General features: G+C 50.8%; 6 protein-coding genes across 6 annotated transcripts; 2 read left to right on the top strand and 4 right to left on the bottom strand.

Moving 5' to 3' along the window:
- Positions 1 to 1,368: 1,368 nt before the first annotated feature.
- Positions 1,369 to 4,649, bottom strand: PV07_09337 (uncharacterized protein; the record flags this gene model as incomplete). The annotated part of the gene is made up of 6 exons (XM_016396584.1): positions 1,369 to 1,928; positions 1,975 to 2,087; positions 2,138 to 2,222; positions 2,287 to 4,130; positions 4,178 to 4,509; positions 4,593 to 4,649. 6 exons carry the CDS (start codon positions 4,647 to 4,649, stop codon positions 1,369 to 1,371), a joined length of 2,991 nt encoding a protein of 996 aa, XP_016246440.1.
- Positions 4,650 to 5,229: 580 nt separating this feature from the next.
- On the bottom strand, positions 5,230 to 6,437 carry PV07_09336 (uncharacterized protein). The gene is made up of 2 exons (XM_016396583.1): positions 6,037 to 6,437; positions 5,230 to 5,970 (listed from the first exon to the last, which is right to left on the bottom strand). Exons 1-2 carry the CDS (start codon positions 6,328 to 6,330, stop codon positions 5,350 to 5,352), a joined length of 915 nt encoding a protein of 304 aa, XP_016246439.1. The 5' UTR covers positions 6,331 to 6,437; the 3' UTR covers positions 5,230 to 5,349.
- Positions 6,438 to 9,152: 2,715 nt separating this feature from the next.
- PV07_09335 (uncharacterized protein) lies at positions 9,153 to 10,329 on the bottom strand (the record flags this gene model as incomplete). The annotated part of the gene is made up of 2 exons (XM_016396582.1): positions 9,153 to 9,506; positions 9,562 to 10,329. 2 exons carry the CDS (start codon positions 10,327 to 10,329, stop codon positions 9,153 to 9,155), a joined length of 1,122 nt encoding a protein of 373 aa, XP_016246438.1.
- Positions 10,330 to 13,787: 3,458 nt separating this feature from the next.
- Positions 13,788 to 14,600, bottom strand: PV07_09334 (uncharacterized protein; the record flags this gene model as incomplete). Its single annotated transcript, XM_016396581.1, has 1 exon — positions 13,788 to 14,600. One exon carries the CDS (start codon positions 14,598 to 14,600, stop codon positions 13,788 to 13,790), a length of 813 nt encoding a protein of 270 aa, XP_016246437.1.
- A 2,553-nt stretch (positions 14,601 to 17,153) lies between these two features.
- PV07_09333 (uncharacterized protein) lies at positions 17,154 to 20,185 on the top strand. Its single transcript, XM_016396580.1, has 4 exons — positions 17,154 to 17,326; positions 17,401 to 17,556; positions 17,611 to 19,662; positions 19,734 to 20,185. The coding sequence occupies exons 1-4, from the start codon at positions 17,263 to 17,265 to the stop codon at positions 19,745 to 19,747; spliced, it is 2,286 nt and encodes a 761-aa protein (XP_016246436.1). The 5' UTR covers positions 17,154 to 17,262; the 3' UTR covers positions 19,748 to 20,185.
- A 507-nt stretch (positions 20,186 to 20,692) lies between these two features.
- Positions 20,693 to 21,865, top strand: PV07_09332 (uncharacterized protein; the record flags this gene model as incomplete). The annotated part of the gene is made up of 3 exons (XM_016396579.1): positions 20,693 to 21,069; positions 21,132 to 21,450; positions 21,521 to 21,865. 3 exons carry the CDS (start codon positions 20,693 to 20,695, stop codon positions 21,863 to 21,865), a joined length of 1,041 nt encoding a protein of 346 aa, XP_016246435.1.
- Positions 21,866 to 22,262: the final 397 nt, after the last annotated feature.

Here is a 22,262-nt window from a genome sequence, read left to right as displayed (position 1 = left end):
GGTCGTCTTTGCCAGAATCTGGACAATTTCCGTGCCGGGCGTCGAGGGATCGAGTCCCAGCGTCATGGCGATTCGTGCCATCCGCGCCTTAGGCAGGGAGCTGTAGGACAGGGGCGCCCCGACCACGCGATATCCAGCGTGGCCGCGTATGTTGCTGAAAATTGGGACAGGGGCGAAGTTTTCATGGCTGCGTCGAATGACGGCCCCGATCTCGAGGTGGGTGTCGACCTCGCGCGTGATCTCTGCAACGTCGCCCAGATCTGCGAGAGCAGCCAAGAACTCTCGCAAGCTGGCATAGTGCTTCTTCTGAGGAAGATTAGGGGTAGGAAGGGAACCCATTTTCGAAGGTCGGGCAGCTACAACACTCCCCAATCCAGAGAGGAGCAGCCCTTGGCCAAAGTAGTAGATATGGGACGTATTAAGAAGTGGAGCCTCGTCTCAAAATGCCCTTCGATTGGCTGATCCGCCCTCTCGGCGCGGACTTTCGGTATTTCGGACTTATCTAGATCCACCGATTGGGCAATAAGCTGCGACTGACTCGTGACCGTATGCTACAAGTTGAATCGCAAAAAGAGGTTGCCGAGACGCCCAAGCTGCACGGCGACGTTCGCGCGTCACAGCTTTTGCCTTGGCACTAAGCTCAGTCCTTTGAGTTCCCCCTAACGCTACCTACTTTCCCACACAGTGCTGCATCTCGGCAACGACATGCTGACCGTGCGATATCTAAACCTGTTGGTTAAAGAGGCTTTAAACCTTGTCATAGGCAAAGTACTTGGGTGTGGATCGGTCAAGATGGATGCGCTATATTGCTTTCTCCGGGCCACCAAGTCGGCTTGAGCCCTACTTGCCGTTTCTCACTGCTAGAGGGTGCTGACAGAAGGTTGAGCAAATATTGGGATTGAAAGGCCAGAGCCGAACGACTCGGTGAAACTTGTCGGTAAGGAAACGTAATATGCAATAACTTCGAACGGCAATGGATCTATGCTTCGTTCGGCGGGTGTGAATCTGGATCCCAGGTCAAGCTCACCTAACAGCGCAACTAATATCACGGGATGGATGTTTGCTACGAGCACTGGCGTGAGCACGAGGACTCAGTGACAACCACTGACACTTCGAATTTTCCACTGTGTAATCAAATCGCGCAATCTGTGTGGCGATTATTAGTTGGAACTAGGTATGCAGACGTCAGGGCGTCCTGACGTGAGTATCCTTATCTACAATAGTAATAGTGCCGAATACTCCATCAACAATGGAGAGATATCCCGCCTTTTTGCTGGATAGGTTAGGGAATGGGAGGCACCATTCCTCACAGCAGACTTGGCTCAAGCTTGCGATGTCCCTGCTGTTGGCCATCACTCTACTCACTCCTTATAGCAACCCTAAACGTATACCAACCGCCTGAAGGAATTGCTCGATCCACAACCACAATTTTACGCAGCAGAAAAGGATTGACAGGAGCAGAATCACCAAGGAGAAAGGGCCAAACAGGGATTCGCCGGTCTCGCTTGAGGTCGGAGCCGCATCTTGTCTCGACATCTCTGTATTGTGACCGTGAACAACTGAACCGTCCGACACAATAACCTCGTCTTCATTTCCGGCATGGCAGCTAGATGATGCCGATATGCCGTCTTGCCGACCACGGTCCCTGACCTCAAATCTTTGGCGGAGATCAGACCTCGTCGGACCGCCACAGGGGAATTTTGCCTGTGGCGGAGCAGACAATATTATCGTCGAGCGTCGTTCATCCTGGCTCTCGTAATAGCTTCGGCCAAACAAGTCTTCCTTGCTCGTCCATTCTTCTTTCATGCCCACGGCTTGTTTTTCGGGTGACAGTAGGCATTGCTCATGAATAGAGATGGACACGAGCATCTTCACAGAGGGCTTGTCGAGAATGATTGGGTATTCATCCATTCGTTGTGTCATCTCGACTAAATGAGATTAGCGGCATGCGCAGCATGTGCAGAGGGATCTTACTTGAAACTCCTTCAGTAAAGTGCTGAAGCTCGAAGAAATGGATAAATGTCTGAAGTGAGCCTGTCTTTGGAAGCCGGATCCTGATAGAGACAGAATCATCTTTTCTCGCATTACTTAAATGAAGTTGTCAGCTGACACTTCAGCACAGGAAATGGGTACTCACAATGTAAACAGCCACCCTGGGCTACCGTGAGATTCGACAGGGTTTCCGCCTGTCGAAGAATGGTGCTCTACATCAATCCCGAGATCTGTTTTGCTCCGTTAATACATCTGTTTGAGGAGCTTCCAGGCTCGATCAGAGCAGCGTCTTACCTTCCACACTAGTTGCAACCTTACGTCGCAGAACGCCTTTGCTTTGCATTGGAAGCCGGCTGCTCAAGCCCTCGAAGTCGCGAATTTGTAATATCACTCGATTCACGGTGCGCAACGACTTCTGAAACTTGCGGAAATCTATCGTATCCGCCATGTGGTCGCAGATTCGAGACTCAAAATTCACATCATTTTCGTTGAGCCAAGGGCTGCACAACTTGATATCGTCCTGTATATCGTCCCATGTTGCACTAAGTTTTTTGATTAGATTGGCACGATCCTTCATCCTCAGCAATTGCCATGGGGCATTCTCGAGCTCTCCATGATAGGATGATCGGCGACCATCTGTCGAAGGAATAAGGTCAAGCGGCTGGCTCGGGATTAGCAAGGTATCACTTGATTCGACTAAGTCGTAGACACAGCCCTCGATTAGAGTAAACAGTTCAAGGCAGCGTGACCGAATTTCGAGCAATAAATTAGAAGGGCAGGTCTGCAGTATGCTCGCGTAAGGCAGATATCTGGCGGCCTCGAAAGGCCAGTCGAGGATATTGCGCGCGTAAGCCGATTGTGACCCTTGCAGGTCATAGAATTTGGTCGCTGCATCGAAAATTGCCTGCAAAGATGACTCGTATTCAGACCGGTGGTGCAGCTCCAACGTCTCCAAGAACGGCTCCCAAGCGCTGAGGAAAGAATTCAGCTTGGGCAGCAGAATTTTCGTGGTAACAATGGACATGCCTTGGAAGGACTCGATGTCCAACATTGGTCCACTCCCGACTGGTTCGCCATCGAGCAAGTATATGTGATCGACCGGGTCCTCTGGTGGTCGACGTGAAAATTTCAACAGCTGGTATCGGTTAGAATCTTGCCCACGATCCACCGCCCAGCACAGAGGGGGGCAGAACTGTAGATTCTCCATTTTTACCAGCCGCTGGATCTCGGCCAGTGCTTGTTGTCTGCCACGTTCATTTGACAAAGTGCAAAACGCCAAAAGATTCTCTCGTTCAGCGGCAGAGTATGCACTGCAAAGTGAATAGATCAAATCCCCCCATTCTTCAAGCAAACATCTACCATTGCGTTCAACTTCTCTTGCATCTATCAGTGATGTAAGTACGCTCCCTTTTAGCGGCGTCTCCCTTGCGGTGTTCATTCGTTGGACACAATCTTCAAGGTGGACTTGAAGAACGAAATCCTGACCAGGCTTTCGCAAGAGGTCGAATACACTCTTTACTTCTTCGAATGTTAGCCCATCGTCTTTTGTGAACTTATCAATTATTCCAAGTAGGAGGTGCTGAGCTTCAGAGAAATCAAGCTGATCGCGAAGGGTCATTGCGGTTGTGGGGTTCGAGTCAGAAAAGCTCCTCGATGACGGTAAAGGCGCATGTGTATCTGTTGAAGAGCCTCGTAATGTTGTTGAAACATGCGGTGGCGCATGCGGGCCGGGGGTCGTTGAACGATTGTAGTTGTCATGAAGCTTGTGATCCAGGTTTGACTCGACCGAGTCAGGAATGGCTGGGTTCACAACCTCATCGATCCACGCTCGGATGAAAGATTCGTTTAGTGCGGTTGATTTTCGTTCTACTCCAGCAGCTTCGAGTTCGGAAGTTATCTCTTCCCACGCCGCGCTGTTGTCTTTGGCAAGGTCCTTAGGTTGAACTTGACTGTAAGCCGGTCGTTGCCTTGTCCCCTCTTCGTATTCTTGTTTTATGATGTTCATTGTCTCAAGAATTTGAGCTTGCCCTGCCAGCAATTCAATATGTCGCTCGTTTGAATCGGTCTGCATCGCCAGCATTTGGATCTGTCGCTCAATTGAACCTGTCTGATTGGTCAGGATCGAACCTGTGCGAACGCTTGCTACGTGTTAGTGCAGGAAATAGTGCTCGACAGTAGCACCTACCTGCAAAGAGTGACATTAAATGCTAACAGTGACATGATGTTACCGTGAAGCTTTGCGCGAATTGCCCCCATATCACGGCTTGCCCAGCGAGCAATATCGAGAGGCCGCTTGTGCACAGACAAGAGGCTGGAATGCTTATCAAGTAACCCCTCCAATTCTTTTAGGGACTCTTTACAAGGCTGACAGATTTGTGAGAGCTCATACTGTTCTTCCGGAGATAATGTGCTCTGTTTCAAAAGCTTCTCAATCTGTTTGAGGACGAAGTGAAGGTTGCTAACTTCGTGAGAAATGTCTTTGAATTGCGCAGTCGAAGACCTGCATCGCTCGACAACCTGATCCAAGACAACAAATCAGCAGCGTGGCGAAATCCCGACGTGATTTCTCATGTCCAGATCTATCAAGGCCTGGAACTCACCTGCCATGTGAAAGTTGCAAGAGTTATGAAGTCTGAGACTCCAAATCCAAAGCTCATCCTGATTGTTAGAAGAACATGTAATCACAGAGGCAGGCAATATGGCTCGTAACAGATACTGTAATTTGTTTGTCTGCGTGTAAGTATGCCTGTTCCGAACTTATGGCTGCTCACGGCAGAACTGCCCGTAGTTTTAGAGGTTTCTTAAGAGAGAATCACGATGCCCCCGATTGTGATCGGCCACAGCCTGCTTAACGGGCAGTGGGCATATCCTTCGTTTTCGCCCGAGTCTGAAGCGGAATGCACACAAGCGCCTCACGGCCTATGGCTCGTGAAAGAACAACAAGCAACGCACATAATAGCAGGTCTCAATATGTCAGTCTTGAAGCAGAAGCGTTGATGCGAAGCAAGGTGAAAGGTTTCTGCGCGAAATCAGGCTGGATATCTTTCAGCTGCGCCAAGCTAAGGAAGTTGCTGCGGGGTTGCATAGTGCAATGCTCAATTGGTCCAGGCAGCCTTGTGCGGGGCACAGCCTCAGCCTCAGCCTCGTACTTGAGCCGGATATTACAACCAGCCTACGGCAAAGTGGCTATTGGGTTTTTCAGGACACGAAGGGTGCACTTCTCGAATATCGTGGCTCGTCATGTCTTTCGATACCTCTGGAGCTGGGATGTATTGTATGTACACTGACTAGTTTGATCTTAGCCTGGCTGAGATGCGAGTTTCTAGACGTTAATATTACAGAAGGGCGGATCCACGCTCAAATACTCCGTACCAAATCTCCGAGGAACTGTTCCCGCCAGTTGAAAAAGATGCTGGCGTGTGTCTCATCCTCCACCCGAAGAACTGCTCGCTCGCCGAGACGCTTTGCTATCGTCTCCCCGTGATTGAGTGGGACGTTGACATCCAGCTTCCCGTACCACAGCTGCACTGGCAGGTCCGGACGGATGTCCTCAATGCGGAAGCCGAAGGGCGAGCTCAGTATCTTACCGTCTTGTAACGCACCGTCGTACCCTTGAGCGAAGGATGCTCGAGACGCCTGCAGGAACCGCCGAGCATTGACTTCGTTTGCCATGACTTCAAAGTCTTTCTGGTCGGCCGCCGACCTTGGCTGTGAGAATTCTTTCATGTGCCGCTTAAAGCGTTCCTCGTCACTCAGGTCCAAGCGACCACATGTTTGCGACTGCCAGAACCATCGATTGAGGAAGGATGGGCAATATCGATACCCAAACGCGAACCCAATCCAGTTCAGCCAACGCGCACCTTTCATGCCAATCTCATACACGGGCCCGAGGCCACAAACGATCGAAACACACTTGAGCTTGTCTTTGGGTAACGCATAAGCGCAAGCGAGGGCATATGGACCCCCTCCTGACACTCCCTATATCGCAATCATCTTTAGTCCCGCTGTCCCAAGGACTCTGGAAAGAACTCGGGCTGCACGTACCAGGACACCATATTTCTCCAGCTTGAGATGATCTGCCAGCTGTTCCAGATCCTTTGGGCAATCAAGGAGTGTTCTGCCTGGCTGTGGCGAGCTCAATCCAATCCCAGGTCTGTCTGCGCAGATGATTCGGGCCCCTAATTTCAGGCCGACGTCGTGGAGATGGACGCCCTCGAGGCGGGATCCTGGGTGGCCATGCACAAAAAAGATTGCACGCCCCGTCGGAGAGCCGAACTGTGTGTATCCGAGTTTGCGTCCGTCCTGAAGGACAAGACTGTCCGAGTTGTCATTGTCCATCGTGATTCGCGACGCTGAATCCTCTTGTGTGTTTGGGGCTCGCTGCTGGCTGCCTTTTGTGCCGTTGAGCTATTAAATACTCGAGAAAGATACGCTCAAGTCTGGACGTACGGGCATGATATAGAGGAATATCAGATACGATGCCAGAAGCTTGTACAAGTACCCGCCAAATCCCCGCAGCCTAAGGAAAGCTGGGATGGGGGCCTTGCGCCTGACCGCCTGAAGCTCCGACTGAACCCGCGAATGAGTCATGCGGGAATAGGCGAATGCTTGAACCTAGCAAGACGAACGCCAATTATGCAGTTTGCTCTAGGTGGTTACCCAGCTGATAGGTTTTTTTTTAGGGATGGCATGTTGGTCAAGATGCGCTCCAATCCTATAACTCCCGGCACAGCGCTTTCGCATCATTTTCATTCCACTGGCTGGTCGGGTTTCGTCTCTATTCCTCTACAGGGTCGACACTTGTTTATACCGTGCCAGTGCACCAGAAAACTCGAATATAGAAATATATTCGGCGGACTTCTTTGTCGCTAATCAAACCTAGCTCATATTTTGATGCCTCCCGTGACGATTGTCTTCAGTGTAAGGTAATCGTCGAGACCGAATCTACTGCCCTCGCGACCAAACCCAGAATGTTTGACACCCCCAAATCTAATACAGTTAGTATGCCTAGAAATGGAAGAACAGCGATTCAACTCACGGTGCTGGAGCGTCTGAAATCACTCCAGTGTTGATAGCAACCATTCCTGTTTCCAATTTCTCCGACACACGGTGAGCCCTTGCTAGGTTTGTAGTCTTTAGGTAGGATGCCAGTCCCACGTCGCAATTGTTGGCTCTCTTGATGACTTCCTCTTCCGTCGAGAACTTCATCAGCGCTGCGAGAGGGCCAAATGTCTCTTCTCCGGCAACTTGCATGCTATCGTTAACATCGCCGAGAATAGTGAGCTCGTGAAAGTTCTTTCCCACGGAAGGAAGTCGATGGCCACCTAACAACACCTTCGCGTTCTTGCCCACAGCGTCTTCGATGTGAGCTCTGATCTTCTCTACGCCGTTTGTCAGAGGTCCATGAGTGATCGAGTCATCGGCCAGCGCATTCCCAACCCGAAATCTTTTAGCTTCCTCCACGAACCTCTGGCTGAACTTTTCGTAAATACCCTCCTGGACGAATATACGGTTGGCACATACGCAAGTCTGCCCTGTAACCTTGAATTTGGCGATCAGAACGCTAGTAACGGCCGTCTCTATCTCGGCATCATCGAAGACGATAAACGAGGCATTACCCCCCAGCTCAAGACTGAGCTTCTTCAGTGTCCCGGCCGATTGTGCAAATAGTAGTTTGCCAACTCTTGTAGAACCAGTGAACGAAATCTTCTTGACAATATCCGACTCGCAAAGCCCAAGGCCGAGTTGTGGTGTATTTCTGAGCGCGGTAATAACGTTGAATACGCCCTTGGGGATACCCGCATGTTCCCCAAGGACAGCAAGGGCGTTCGAGGAGAAAGGTGTTAGCCCGTCCGACTTGAGTACCACTGTGCATCCCGCCGCGAGGGCCGCGGCAACCTTACGTGCAGCCATCGCTTGAGGGAAGTTCCATGGTGTAATAAGGCCGCAGACCCCTATAGGTTGCCTGATAACTTGCGTCCTGGAGTCAGGAGCGCTGTGTGGAATAATGTCTCCGTAAATTCGAGCAGCCTCCTCCGAGAACCATTCAAAAAAGCTTGCTGAGAAGAGAACCTCGCCCACAGCATCGCCTTTGGCTTTGCCGTTCTCAGCGGTGATAATCTTGCCTAGATCCTCTTTATTCTCCACTAGGAGCTCAAAGAACCGGCGCAAAATCCTGCCGCGCTGGCGACCGGACTGTAACCTCCACGTCTCAAACGCTTTGGACGCGGCGTTGATGGCATCGCGTAGGTCGTCCAGATCTGACTCTGGAGCCGATCCGATAATTTCGTCGGTAGCCGGGTTCTTGACCTCAAACGTCCGTCCCGATTTGGATCGTACCCACTGGCCATCGATATATGCCCTTTCGACAAACAGGCTGGGGTCTTTCAAAGAAGAAGGGGAGAACGACATTTTCTGATATTTTGGCTGTGAAGGACTACTCTCTCCAACAGATGTTAATCCACCAGCAGTCCTATAACATATATTGTTCACAAAAATAATTTCGCCTTTCGTGGCAAGGCTCGACATGTTGTGCCAAGGTCCATAGTTGGCCCTATTGTCTGGTAGCGGCCTGGCGCGTACTACTTCTTTAAGAGGTAATTCGTACAAGACCCAGGCCATCATCGAAATTACAATTCCACTGGTTGCTGTATGTCGTAATTTTCAGTGTTGAAACGGAGATAAAGGAGGTAGTCGCGGCGCCGTGCCAATATTTGCCGGAGCAGTTGGCGGACTTTTAGTCTCCGATAGGAAAATTGGATGCGACATTCCCTGATTCTGATTACCTGCAGATAAGGAACGTCGAATCTCAGTTTCTCCGTCGACTCTGATACTATATCTTAGCCCACGGACAGTGATTGCTAGTCCGAAAGACAACGATGAACGAGTTGCCTTGCGTTGATAAGCACGAGTCAAGCAATCCATCGAAAGGCTACCGCGCTCTACATTTTGAGATGCAGTTCGTTCTCGCGTACGCATTAATTACCAAGGCGAAGTATATCCCTGGCTGTGAACGCGAACACATCGGGGAAAGACCGAGATTAATATCAGATCTATGCGCTATCTATTCCGCTGTTGGTAGCTGTATGCCTTCTGCCTAGAGGAATTGCACCGTTAAACCACAAGTGGAGGCATTGAGGAATAACTCCTGGCGTTTCTGATTAGTCTTCGTACTTGAACATCTCGGCCAAAGTATCATTAATGTATCCCCCCTGATGACCCAGGAATTCTCGAACGCCCTCAAGATCAAACTTCTGCCCGTTCTGACCGTGCCTCCGAATTTGAGCCAGCTGCCATTCAAGACGTGCGATCAGGGTCTGGAGTCTGTACTCGGCAAACTGAGGGTAGAGGTCATCCTGATAGCTTATGGGACGGACGGTGGTAAGGACAATTTCGTCCTTCACCAGTGGCGATCTGGGTCGCCATGGTGTGATCATGGAAATGCGCTCGCCGCCGGTGAACGCTTTGAGGGCTTGATGCTCGATATAACGGCCTTGAAGGACGACAGCACTGCCCTGTGCCGGGATGTCAGTAGAGAGCTGGACGGCACCAAGATTTCAATACACCCACCATGCTGGGTCCGCGGACTTTCATAGTTCTGCCGTCGCCTGTACGCAATACAGTCTCTCCACCGACCATGTCACTGCAGTCAGAGAGCATGGTCACACAGACAAAGGGATAGCTGTCACGGTGCCACGCGAAAGCCTCCATACTCTCACCGGGATGGTTTCTCATGCGCTCGAGCTCAGCTTGATCTGGCTTTCTGTTGTTGACAGAAATATTGCAGTGACCGATCTCGTAAGGCATGACAGGCACCAAGTCAATCCCGGCGATCTCTGAAACAGCCTTGGCGACCTCGGGGCTATACCAAGCTTTGAAGGTGAACGGAGCGAGACTGTGGCGCCAGGTCAGCCTGATACCTGGGCCTCCGCGAGACGAAAAAAGAGCTTGCCTTTCATCATAGCCCCTTATCATGTTGCTCGCAAAGCTCGAGGCAAATTGGCACTTCTCAAGCACTTTTTCGCTGAACATTTCCGCTCTAATTTGTGCTATGGCTTCGTCGGTGAAGAGACTGAATGGTTCCGATACCGCGGTATCCGAGATGCCAGCACCCTCGAGCCCGATGTCTGCCATGCTAATGATCTTCTTGGGGGGAACATAGTTCAAATGCCTGGCTGGATCAAACTCCTGCCTCACAATGTTGCGGGCGTTTACAATGACGGATTGCGGGATCTGCTGGGTAGGACGAGTCGGCCTTTTCGTCGTTGGACCCACGACTGGTGGAGGTCCAATGGTTTTCAAAGTGACGCTGGGAGACAGGATGTCTACGGTTGCCATTTCTGCTGGGACTTGAGAATTATTTGACTGTTCGATATGAGAACTCTTTTCCAACAATGAATATGACCCTTTGAATTTCTCACAGGGCACACTTCTCAGGGGAAGACCTTCGGTAGTAGATAACTAGCAGTGGAAGCTTCACCGCTTATCAGTTCAGAATCTACAGTCAGGTGAGCTACGATATTTCCGGTTAATTTTTCCCCTATGTTACCTATCAGACTTGACAGCCGCGTACACCGGCGAGATAATGCTTCGACTCAACGTGGAAATATCCTTCTGCGGGGTGGTACACCATGTGTGACCCTGTCGGTTGGCGCAACTATCGTCATCGAGACGTTTGATAATCCCATGTCAGGGTAAAAGCCACTAGGAATTGGTGGTCGAATGTGAATGAACATCGTTAAAGGAGTGGCTGCTTTTTGAAGCCAGTGGAACGTCTTTTGAGGTTCGTTACCGCATCCCGCACCTTTCCCACTGATGGCTTGTGGCCTGGCCTGGCCTTCCCTGGATGATTTTGTAACGATCCAATACTGGGCTTCGCACACGTTTTGATAAGTTGTCATGCTGCACTTCTCCGCTTCAAGGCATTGGGACATTGTATGATATAACAGCATGTCTTTTGTCCAATAGAACAATACAATATTTTTTCTAAGCCTCGATGATTTCAGTTTGGCAAGAGATGAACGGAGAGGTCAGAAACTCAACATGTTTCGTTCCCATATACCTGACACTGGAAATAGAAGTGGAGCACGGAAGCACCCAGAATTCGTAGTTCTGACAGACTTATGGATATCTCTATGTGATGACAAAGTAAATCAGTTTTCTCGAGATGTCGTGATGTGTGACTAGTAACTCGGGTACATGCTTGAGCGAAATACATAGTATTTCTCCATGCACCGGAATTTTGCTCGAGATGCCATATCTATCCAGAATCAATGCACGTCCCTTATCCGGCTACCTCACGTTCGAGATGGGTCTTCTTGCTGCCACTTTTGAGGGGTCTGGGGCATGAGACATGGAACGTGGGCGATATTCCCCACTCATCCCCGGGGAATATAAAGGGATTGTTGCAACCTGTTCCAGGCGATAGGATGGAGGCTCTATTGGCCTGCGCGCTTGGTGGAAGTTCGCGGCGGTGCTAAAAGAACCCCAATTAGGAATTTTACTAGTAGGTAAGTTGCTGGGAAATTTCCACATCAGGTATGGTGGTCTCGTGTATGCAGATTAATGTGGAGATTCTGCGATAAGGTCGCGCACAACACCAAGCCAGACCTTCTGATGCTTGCCCCTTCGCTGGGCGACGGTGAGCAGGAAGAATATAAGAAGACTGCTTTCAGATACCGTCCAGAAAGGAGCGCCTTCCCCCAACCCGATGCAATCAGCTGCTATCCACAGTGCCATTCAGTTCATTATGGCTCCCTCTTCGTCAACCAAGGTTGACATGTCTCTTTTGACACAAGACAAACATGAGAAAGACTTTGAAGACCAAGACCTCAAGACCATAATTACCACGGACGCTGGTGAAACTCGCCTCACCCACGCGGGTTCTGCGGGCTTACATCGCAGACTTGGTCCACGCAAAATCCAGCTTATCGCCATAGGGGGCTCTATCGGCACCGCCCTTTTTATCGCCATTGGAAGCGCCCTTTACAAGGGCGGACCTGCAAGTTTACTGCTAGCCTTTGGTATTGAATGTATCATGGTCGGTCTGCTGAACAACTGTATTGCCGAGATGACCACCTATATGCCAGTCAACGGTGGTTTCATCTCGCTAGCTGGAAAATGGGTGGACGATGCTTGGGGCTTCATGGCTGGCTGGAATTTTTTCATCTATATGGCATTGACTGTACCCTTCGAGATATCCGCACTGAATTTGCTGTTGGCCTACTGGAGGGATGATATCCCTGTTGTAGCGGTCTGCCTTACTTGCATTGCTCTCTACGCGTAAGCGTTTCGTTCCTATCACCCCTTCTCATCCCATGGCTTTAGTGGAAATTTCGCTGACACATCTTCCCAATACAGGATTATTAACTTGTTTGCGGTCGGTACCTACGGCGAGGCCGAGTTCTGGCTTTCTGGAGGCAAGGTTATCTTGATATTCATCCTGTTTTTCTTCACATTTATCACTATGGTTGGTGGCAACCCGAAACATGACGCCTATGGATTTCGCTACTGGAACGACCCCGGACCATTCGCTCAATTATATGAAAAAGGAGATCTCGGCCGTTTCGAAGGCTTTCTAGGAGCTCTCTGGACAGCAATTTTCACCTGCGTGGGACCGGAATATATCTCGATGGTATCCGCCGAAGCGAAACACCCGCGGATCTATATCAAAAGTGCATTCAAAACCGTCTACATGCGCTTTGGCATCTTTTTCATCGGAGGGGCCTTGTGCGTTGGGATAATTATCGCCTACAACGATCCTTCACTCGTCAGCGCCATCAACAGCGGAAAGTCGTCTTCGGCCGCATCTCCTTATATAATCGCCATGAAAAATCTGGGCATTACTGGCCTTCCGGATCTTTGTAGTGCGCTGATGGTCACCTCTGTCTTCTCCGCCGGCAACACCTACACCTATGCCTCCACGCGCGCACTGTACGGCTTGGCGGTCAACGGCCGAGCGCCCCGATTTCTCACCTATACGACCAGGAGCGGCGTGCCGATTTACTGCTTCATTGTGGTGCTAGCTTTCTCATTCCTCTCGCTCCTCCAACTTTCGGGGGGCTCGTACAAAGTTCTGAACTGGCTGATTGATCTGACCACGGCTAACATCCTCATTGACTACATAATCATCTCGGTCACCTATATCTGCTTCTACAGAGCCTGCAAGGCACAAGGCTTTGACCGAAACAAACTCCCTTATGTCGGACACCTTCAACCGTACTGCGGCTACATCACGTTTGTGTGGTTCGTTGTGATGCTGTTCTGCTTCGGCTACACAAGTTTCACACCCTGGTCAACCGCCAACTTTTTCTTGAACTATACCATGCTGATCTTCTGCCCGATTTGCTTCATCTTCTGGAAGCTCTACCGAAAAACCAGATGGCTGCGGCCGTCGGAGGTGGATCTGAAATGGGACGCTGATGAAATCACGGCATATGAAGCAGCTGAGGAGGAGCAACCTACCACCTTCTGGAGGGAAATGCTGCAGTTCGTCGACCCACGGAGACTTTATCAACGGAAGGGAAGGTCAAATGTCACGGTCTGAGGCTATTGTACTTTCATATGGATATCCACTCGAGAGACCCGCGGAAGGACCATGGAGATGTGAACACTTGTGTTGTTGAATCTGGTATCCATAGTCGACATGCAGAAATTACCATGACCCGGGTAGCTGCCATGTACATGAAACATGCATTACTCTATGAAGACACAAGTATGTCGTCGCGATATGCCAACCTAATTCGTCCGGAACAAAAGATCAGAAGCCCCCTGGCAGTTCGACCCTTTTTCCATCATTATTCCTGAAGGAAATTCAGATTCTGCTTGAATATCTTGCGGAGAGCGATCATATCTGTTACCACGCTGATCATGCGGAACCCTTTGTCTGCGTACTCTCTAGCTTGCTCACCGGTGTCACAGTAGATACCGCTGAGTTTACCAGCCTCTAGCGCTGTCGCATGAATAGACTCAATTGCATCGACAAGCTCGCGATCCATCTCTCCTGAAGCAGGAATTGGATGTCCAATATTGAGGCCGAGGTCAAAGGGCCCGATGAAAAGGACGTCGACGCCTGGCACCGCAGCAATCTCCTTGACATTTTGGAGCGCTGCTTTTGTCTCGATTTGCACGGCCGTGACCAAAGAGCTGTTGGCTTGCGCCAAATACTCGAGGCCAGTCAATTGTTTCACTCCGCGTCCGTGAGGGTGCTGTTCGACGAACTTTTCCACCGCAAGGAGCGGCTCAAACCCTCGCTTTCCCAGTGGCGGATACTTGGAATAGTTGATGACTCTTTCAGCTTCTTCAGGCGTTTCTAATACCGGGACAAGAATGCCGTGTGCCCCGGCATCCAGAGCGCGCTTGATCATCCATTGTTGACCTTCAACCACACGAACGATAGGCGATACTCCGCAAGCCGCTGCAGCCGCGACCATTTCGTGCATCGAGTCATCTGAGATGTTGCCGTGCTCCTGGTCTACCAGGATCCAATCGATATTCGTTGCTGATCGGCACATAGTCCGAGTGAGGTTTGTCCCAGGGAGCATTTGCCACACTCCATAGCTGGGATCACCTTTCGCGAGGGCTTTATGGATGCGGTTTGATTCTTGCATTGCTGAGTATGCAGAATGTAGAGCTATGCAGCTCGATGGAGGTGAGACTACTCGATATTTGGCAGGAAGGTGCAGCTCTGAAAATATCTAACCGAGAGGAAAAATAGTCGAGCCAACTCTGGAGTGCGAGGCGTGGATCTTTTGCCAGTCAATGTTTTGGATATGTTACTTGAGGACTTGAATGAGGACTCGAAAATACCGTCGCACAGCCTCAAGGCCGTGTGTAGGATCAAAGGCCATCCAATCGTTACCATCACCTTGCCTCCCATAACGCGCTAGAATATCGGAATGCAAAGGCGTGGCTACGCGAATAATTACTGTTTCGAGCCATTCCCAGCATTTGCCGAAGTCGTCAGTCCTTGGTAAAACCCGACTTTTTATGCGCCTTTAGAAACAAAATACGGAACGCCTCTACACAACAACCAAGTTGGAAATCATTAAGTCCCTGATAAGAAGAGAATTGATAGGAAAAATTGAGCCATATATGCCCTATTGGGTAAGATTTACCAACCGGACATATTGATTCATCACGTGGATCGACGCAGGGGAAATATAGATTGAATCTGTGGGGTCATACAGTCCCATGGGTCGATCTGGACGCTGCAGAGGTTCGTTCTTTCCTGAGTCAACTATGCAAATCCCAATGTGCTCGGGAAAAGGGCGTCTGCTAATATCCCTGGAATAAATTGAGCAGTAAGGGACTAGCCTTTTCTGGCTATAAACCAACACGATAGCAAGCCTGTAACCGTAGGCCGATTGTAGATGAGTCCCCTGGTCGCATGTGAGTGTGAGAAAAAGGATAAAGTCTTTCGATGAGATGGAAATCGACAGCTGCCGGGTCCTGTTCTGAAGCTTCGCCGATATATCACTATATCATCACTGAATTCTTCCACCACGAACGGAGTGCACAGAACGCCCTGCTTCCTACACCATAGCCTTGGTCGAACACAATTCAAATATTCACTCGACTATCATTGTGCAATTATGGGATCTACTGGGTCACTCAACTTCAACGACATCGCTGCAGCCCTGCGCACTGCACTCAAGAACAGCACGCCCATAGATCCGCCCACCAAGACCTGGCCGTCGTTGGACGCCGAAGCTGCTTGGCAAATCTCACAGATTAATGCTGAACATGCTGTCAAGAATGGCGATCGACTGGTAGGCTACAAGCTCGGGAACATTGCGAAGGTCATGCAGACGGCATTCGGCCTCGATCACCCTGACTATGGCTTCATGCTCGGCAGCACGTTGGCTTACGAGGGCACGTCGCTTTCATTAAAGCACTACATCAAGCCATATGTCGAGCTGGAGGTGGCATTCGTCCTGAAGGACAAGTTGCGCGGCCCGAATGCCACTGTCGCGGACGTGATGAGCGCGATCGATTATGCAGTCCCTGCAATCGAGATCATCGATTCCCGGGTGAAAGACTGGGCAATCGACCTCCCCGATACCCTGGCCGACAACGGTTCCACGGGCACGGTGATCCTCGGCGGAAATCCTCGCCATCTCAGTCAGCTCAACCTGGCCAACACACGGGGTACATTGTATTTCAACCATCGCGAGGTGATCTCGGGCAATACAAGGAACGTGCTGGGTAACCCAATCGCCGCCGTGGCCTGGCTCATCAATAGACTTGCAGCCTATGACATCGAATTCCTTCCCGGACAGATCATCCTTCCCGGAAGTTGCCTGGAAGCTATTCCAATGACCGAAATTGGTCACTGGACCGGCACGTTTGACGGCTTCGGCACCGTCGAGTTCGACGTCAATTGATATCAGCCTCAGAGGCCAGAGACTGTCCCCGGAGGCGTAGCAACAGATGCTTGCAGTGCAGTTTTGTGTCAATAAAAGTTTGGATCGAGGAATGAAATTGACTCCGGGCTGGGGAGCTTGCAACCTTATTGTGTATCGGAGGCCGTGGGCAAGTCTTGATGACGGGCAGCGACTCAGTGCAGGATAATAGGAACGTAGACTTCGCACCATAGTTATGCTTCGAAAGCTGCAAAATGGTTGTAGAATTTCAATTCCAAGAGTGATGGGTAACTAACCTTGAAATCCGTGCGTCTGTTTCAACTCTGGGAACGGAGTACAGAGAATCACGTCCTCTTAGGGGCTTCCTGCAAGCAAATGCTTAGAAGACCGAGTGCTCAATTCAATCTATTGCATTGCATGCCAGCGTTGGTATCAGCTGCTCCTTCAATCAGGTTCGGTGATTGTCAGCATAGTTGGCAATGCTATATTCCCTCCACTCTTCCTCGTTGTCCCTCGCTGAATGCGCGCATGTATTTTCTTCGTGTAGTCCCAGGTAAATGGCTCCGTAGTAAGGCTGTGCAGCTCGCGAACCTTCATTGCCAAAGTTGCGGTCGTTGTCGAACTGGGACAATTGCAGGAGTCAGCTGGCTGTCGGAAGATTGCGTAACAAGTTCGGTTCTTGGGGGAGGCGGCAGCAATGGCCTGTGCAACCAGTAAAGGCACTAGACTTCCCCCCCGCTATCTTTATCAGGGCCGGAACATCGCTGACATCTTCAACCTTCCTCAATCGAGCTCCCATCTCGCAATAACAATACTGTAGGACTCAATTATCCCATGAAATACAGGCATCGAGCCTGCGTCGAAACCCTCAGCACATCAGCGTCGCAGCCGCAGTTCTCGCTGGGCAATGAGCGACGGGCCAGTCAGATCGGAGACAGCAGTCAAGCGCGGTCAGCCCAAGAGTCGCAATGGTACGCCTCTTCCTCTCCCTGTATCTGCCTGCAATCCCGCACAAAGACTGACTGACTGCTGACATACTCCGTAGGTTGTATCACATGCAAGTCCAAGAGGAGAAAATGTGACGAGACGAAGCCGGGCTGTCTCCGATGTCGCTACTATAATATCACCTGCGGCGGATATGACCAGGGTATCAAATGGAGGCCGGTGAAGATGTCAAACCTCATGCGCAAACGAACACAGAGTATGTTGTTGGACACCAAAAAACACAACGGTGGAGATGACTGAGCTAGCTGAGGCAACCAACCGGCCGACGCTGAGACGGAAGACACCTCTCAAAGAACGCAGACGGTGCATTCGAGCGATAACAATGACGCCACCGCCGTCGATACGGATGTAAGCGTTCAGGACACAGCAGTGATTCTTCAAGATCTCAGGTCACAACGGGGATCGGAACCTTTCGCGTGGGACTCATCGTTCATATCATCGTCTTTAGACTTCGGGCACATTGGGGTACCACCGTTGGGCGATGGGACATCAAGCCACAATGATGTCTTTGCTGGCGACGTATTCGACGACCTTATCCTAGATGATTTCAATCAGGCACAGTTCGATGCGGACGCACTGGCGAACCTATCTTTTGGTCACTCGCCGAGATCTATCGACGCTGGATTCCTTCTTCCCGAAACTCCAAAGGCCTCCACCCCTAGTAAACATGGCACATATCAAGTTGATGCACTTTTTCTGCCTTTTGCTGCTTCGTCGACAGAGTATTCTGGGAGGGGTGAGCAGCGCAGCAATGATCATGATGAAACACTCAGATCAGCCGTTAATGTCAACGGCAGAGAATCGGAATCGCTCAGGCAAAGTACCCCAGTCTTCGATTCTCAGCCTCAGGGAAATCCTCCCGATCTTCGCCCTTCAGCGCCGAATTTTCGTGCGACGGCCTCGAATGCCTCTCCACAGCGACATGAAACACCGGATGACACTCCGGAAGCGATCGAGACCCTCTTCAACGTCCATACTTGCCGAATCCTCTCGATCCAGACCGATGTATCCAAGAGTCCGTGGCGAACACTTATCTGGCCACTTTCTCATGGCTGCCCTGTTCTCTATCATGCACTCGCGGCAATGGCCAGCTTTCATATTTCCCTACATGATTCCCGCTTTCGCTCTCAAGCCTGTCGGCATTTTCAGTGCAGCACCCAGCTGCTTGCCGCCTCTACTGATGACAACAATATGCCTCTGGAAACGGCAATTACGACGAGGCTAGCTCTAGGCTTTGCTCATGCCTGGGACCCTCAGATATCCTCCGGCGGCATTGAGCACATCGATGCTGCCCGGGCACTCCTTCGGCGAGCCGTCTCTCAAAGTCAGACCTCACAATTGAGTCCTGGTAAATCGAAAATCTTGAACGTCCTCGCACAAACATGGGTATACATCGATGTTATGGCTCGCATTTGTTGTTCTGGACATACAGGCTCTGTGGATGAGGAGCTGATATCTTCTTGCAGCATGCTAAGCCCGGTTCCCCCAGAAGAGAACGTCGACTCGCTCTTGGGTTGCTCAAGTACATTATTTCCGCTGCTCAGCCGCTTAGCTGATCTTGTCGGTCGCGCTCGAAGGGTCAATGACAAGTTGAATTCGCTGGACAATATTTCCAGAGCGACCGATCTGAAAGTGGCAATCGAACGCTGGACTCCTCCCATCGACGTCGAAGCTTCAGAGGATAAGTCGCGCATTGTAGACATGATCCAAACGGCCGAAGCCTACAGATGGGCAGCAATCCTCCTTCTGCGTCAAACCGTCCCCGAGGTGCCTTGGGCACATTCACAGCTCGAGCTAGCACAAAAGACACTGGTCTATCTTGCCACAATTCCTCGTGATTCTCCAACCACTGTTGTGCACGCCTTTCCTCTCATGGTGGCGGGGGTCGAAGCCATTCAGGAGGAAAACAGGGACTGGATCCGTCGACGGTGGAAGCAAATGTCAAAAGCCTTCAACATGGTCGTCGCTGAACGATGCCAGAAATTGATAGAAGAAGTGTGGCGAAGGAGGGACGACTTTGAAGAGCGCCATGGTGTCCGTTGTGTTGGCGGAACGCAACAGGCCTCTTCTTCCTCAAATGAACCTGTCCCATCCCAGGGAGACTTGGGCAACCCTATCTCCGGGACAGATCTTAAGAATCGAACTGAGGCAAGCCTCAGCCTTCGTTCGATATCGCCCAACTTTCCTGATTCCCTGGCATTCAAAAAGGGAATTGACCCTGTGACAAGAGCTGGCTACACCGAGTATACAGTGCGAGGTCGTTTGCATTTCCTGGAAATCATGAAGGAATGGCAATGGCAAGGTGAGCCGATGCCTCCCGTTGGCGCAAGCCATGAGCTTCATCTACAACATGCTAACACAAAACCTGAACAGTAATGCTTGCTTGATATTGACTGTACGCTTATCTCTCATCCTGGACCTTCTTTTAGCCCGGCTTGGACACCCCCTTTCCCATCGGCTTGGTTACGTGACTACTCCACAAGGAATTGCGGCTCATGCCAACCGCCAGACGCCGGGAAATAGGCCAGGGCCATGGGATGAGGAGGATTCATATCTTTGACAGGCGTGCTCAGTGGCCACTAAGGTTCAGCACACTTCATTGTCATGATATATATGAGAACCGATATGGTGTTGGAGACGCGGAAGGTAAGAGCTCGTAGTTGCTTTGTGCGGACCCGTCGTGGCTGTGATGAGCTTCTCGCCCTTACTCCAACAGGGGACCATGTGTGCACTGGTTTATATTTTATATGTCTTGTTCCTCGCGAGAGGATTGTAAACCCTCATGTCGAGTTGACGTGAATACAGTGAGATACCTCTTGTCTAAGGGTAATGTCATCCTCGTGACACCAATCCTGCTACAAACAGCAACTGGAATTTTCCTGAAGGATGCGACGCTGTCGAAGCAAGTGTTCCGGCGTCTACATCTTCTACCAGAAGGGATAGTAGACCTCGGAGGAGATTGACACCATTTCCCTTAATCAGAGCGACTCGTGGCAAGGAAATTCCTACAGAAGAAACCTTTTCGGGGCCCGACGATCGGCGAATATCCCCTCACGCCTTAAGCACTTCCACCATGCAAAATATTTCCTATTCGGGAAGCGTTGCTCGTGGGTGGGGAGAGGTTTCTCCGGGGTGATTCTGGGTTGAGAGGAGCTCCTAGAAAACGTTCGCATGACTGATGGTTTGTAACACATAAATGAAACTTCATTTGACCCTGGCTGTCAAAGAGAAAGCCTTGTTCCTGTGTGAAATCAACTCCAAACACGAGAAAATCTCGATCACCTTAGATCTAGCGCTTCTTGAATATACCAGAACCATTCATTCAGGCAGATATGACCACCACAACAATGACGGCCAGCGCTCCCCAAGCGCCGCCAAAGATATACCACTTGGTTTCAACCCTACAGACAACCCGCCCACGAGGTCAGTTGCCGCAGTCGTTGCTCGACGAGGCCAGGTCAGTCCGCAAGGAGCCTTTCGACCCCCAGAAACACGTCGCCTACGAACCTCCCGCGAAAATCCACTCCATGAAAGACATCGGCTTGGAGGGACAGGGCATTTCACCCAACGCCGTGACAGACCCTTTTCCGCTGTTCACGCAGGATGCCATCAAGCAGATGAGGGCCGAGATCTTCAGTGAAGACGTCCTCGAGAACTGCCAGTACTCCTCGCCCTTCGTCAGCAGGACAGTCAGGGGTATGGGCCCCGTGTAAGTCTGGACGATCTTCTCCTCTGCGACTGAACCTAGACATCGGCTAACCCTAGAGGCAGCCGGGCCCCTTTCACCTACGATGCCTGGCGTTCCAAAGAAGTCCTTGACAGAGTTTCCGAGGTCGCGGGCATTGAATTGGTCCCCGTCATGAACACAGAAATCAGTGCCGTCAATATCGCCGTCAACGAATCAGGCGCGACCGCCGACACAGCCTCCAACGAGCGGAAGGATGACGGATTGCCTGCGTTTGCATGGCACTACGACAGCTACCCCTTCGTCTGCGTCACCATGCTTTCGGACTGCACCGGCATGGTCGGAGGCGAGACTGCCTTGAAAACCGGGACTGGTGAAATCATGAAGGTCAGAGGGCCAGCCATGGTAAGTAGTTACGGGTTGTTTCTCTCTTTTGCTTACGTCGGGCCCGCTTTATTGATTTTGTCGCTTGTAGGGAACCGCAGTCGTCATGCAAGGCCGATACATCAACCATCAAGCATTGAAGGCCCTAGGAGGCCGCGAGCGCATTAGCATGATCACGTCTTTCAGACCGAAGTCGCCATTCGTCAGGGACGAGAGCGTCCTCACGGGAGTCCGCGGCATCAGCAACCTCGACGAGCTCTATTCGGAGTACACCCAGTATCGGTTGGAGATCCTCGAGGAGCGAGTCCGGGACAGGTTGAAGGCCGAAAGACGGCGGGTCGTCGAACGAAAGCCATTTGCAACCCGGCACGTGAAGCAGTTTCTGAGTGAACAGAAAGCGTTTTTGGAGTCCATGTTGAACGAGCTCGTCGAATAATTTTTGGCGGCAAAAGACAAACCCATTCTCAGGGGAGCATTCACTGGCTCTTAGGAGTGAAGAACTGTGCACCCCGCAAAGTTCGACCCTTCTCTGAAGCCTCTTCCTCTATTCTCCTTTTGCGTCACATTTTTCATACTCAAGATTACTTTCCTGTTCGAGGCAGACTCGAAATGAGCCTGTTTTCGATGTGAATTGGTCGGGACAATATATTGCTGCAACGCGATACATGAAAGTGGCCGTCTGGGTGCTGAATCCTCGATATTCCCGCTCTATTACCGAACACTGTTCGAGCCTATCCGTGTCCAAAGCCGTGTCGTCCCACAAACTGCAGCCAGTGCCTTTCCTGCCGTCCTCCGTATCTTTTTCTTGAAGTGAATTTTTTTTTTTGGATTTC

Source organism: Cladophialophora immunda (genome assembly GCF_000835495.1).
Source record: "Cladophialophora immunda strain CBS 83496 unplaced genomic scaffold supercont1.5, whole genome shotgun sequence".
In the NCBI taxonomy this organism is placed as follows: domain Eukaryota; kingdom Fungi; phylum Ascomycota; class Eurotiomycetes; order Chaetothyriales; family Herpotrichiellaceae; genus Cladophialophora; species Cladophialophora immunda.
The sequence above is the reverse complement of the archived record's forward strand: the minus strand, read 5'-3'. Positions and strand labels throughout refer to the sequence as shown.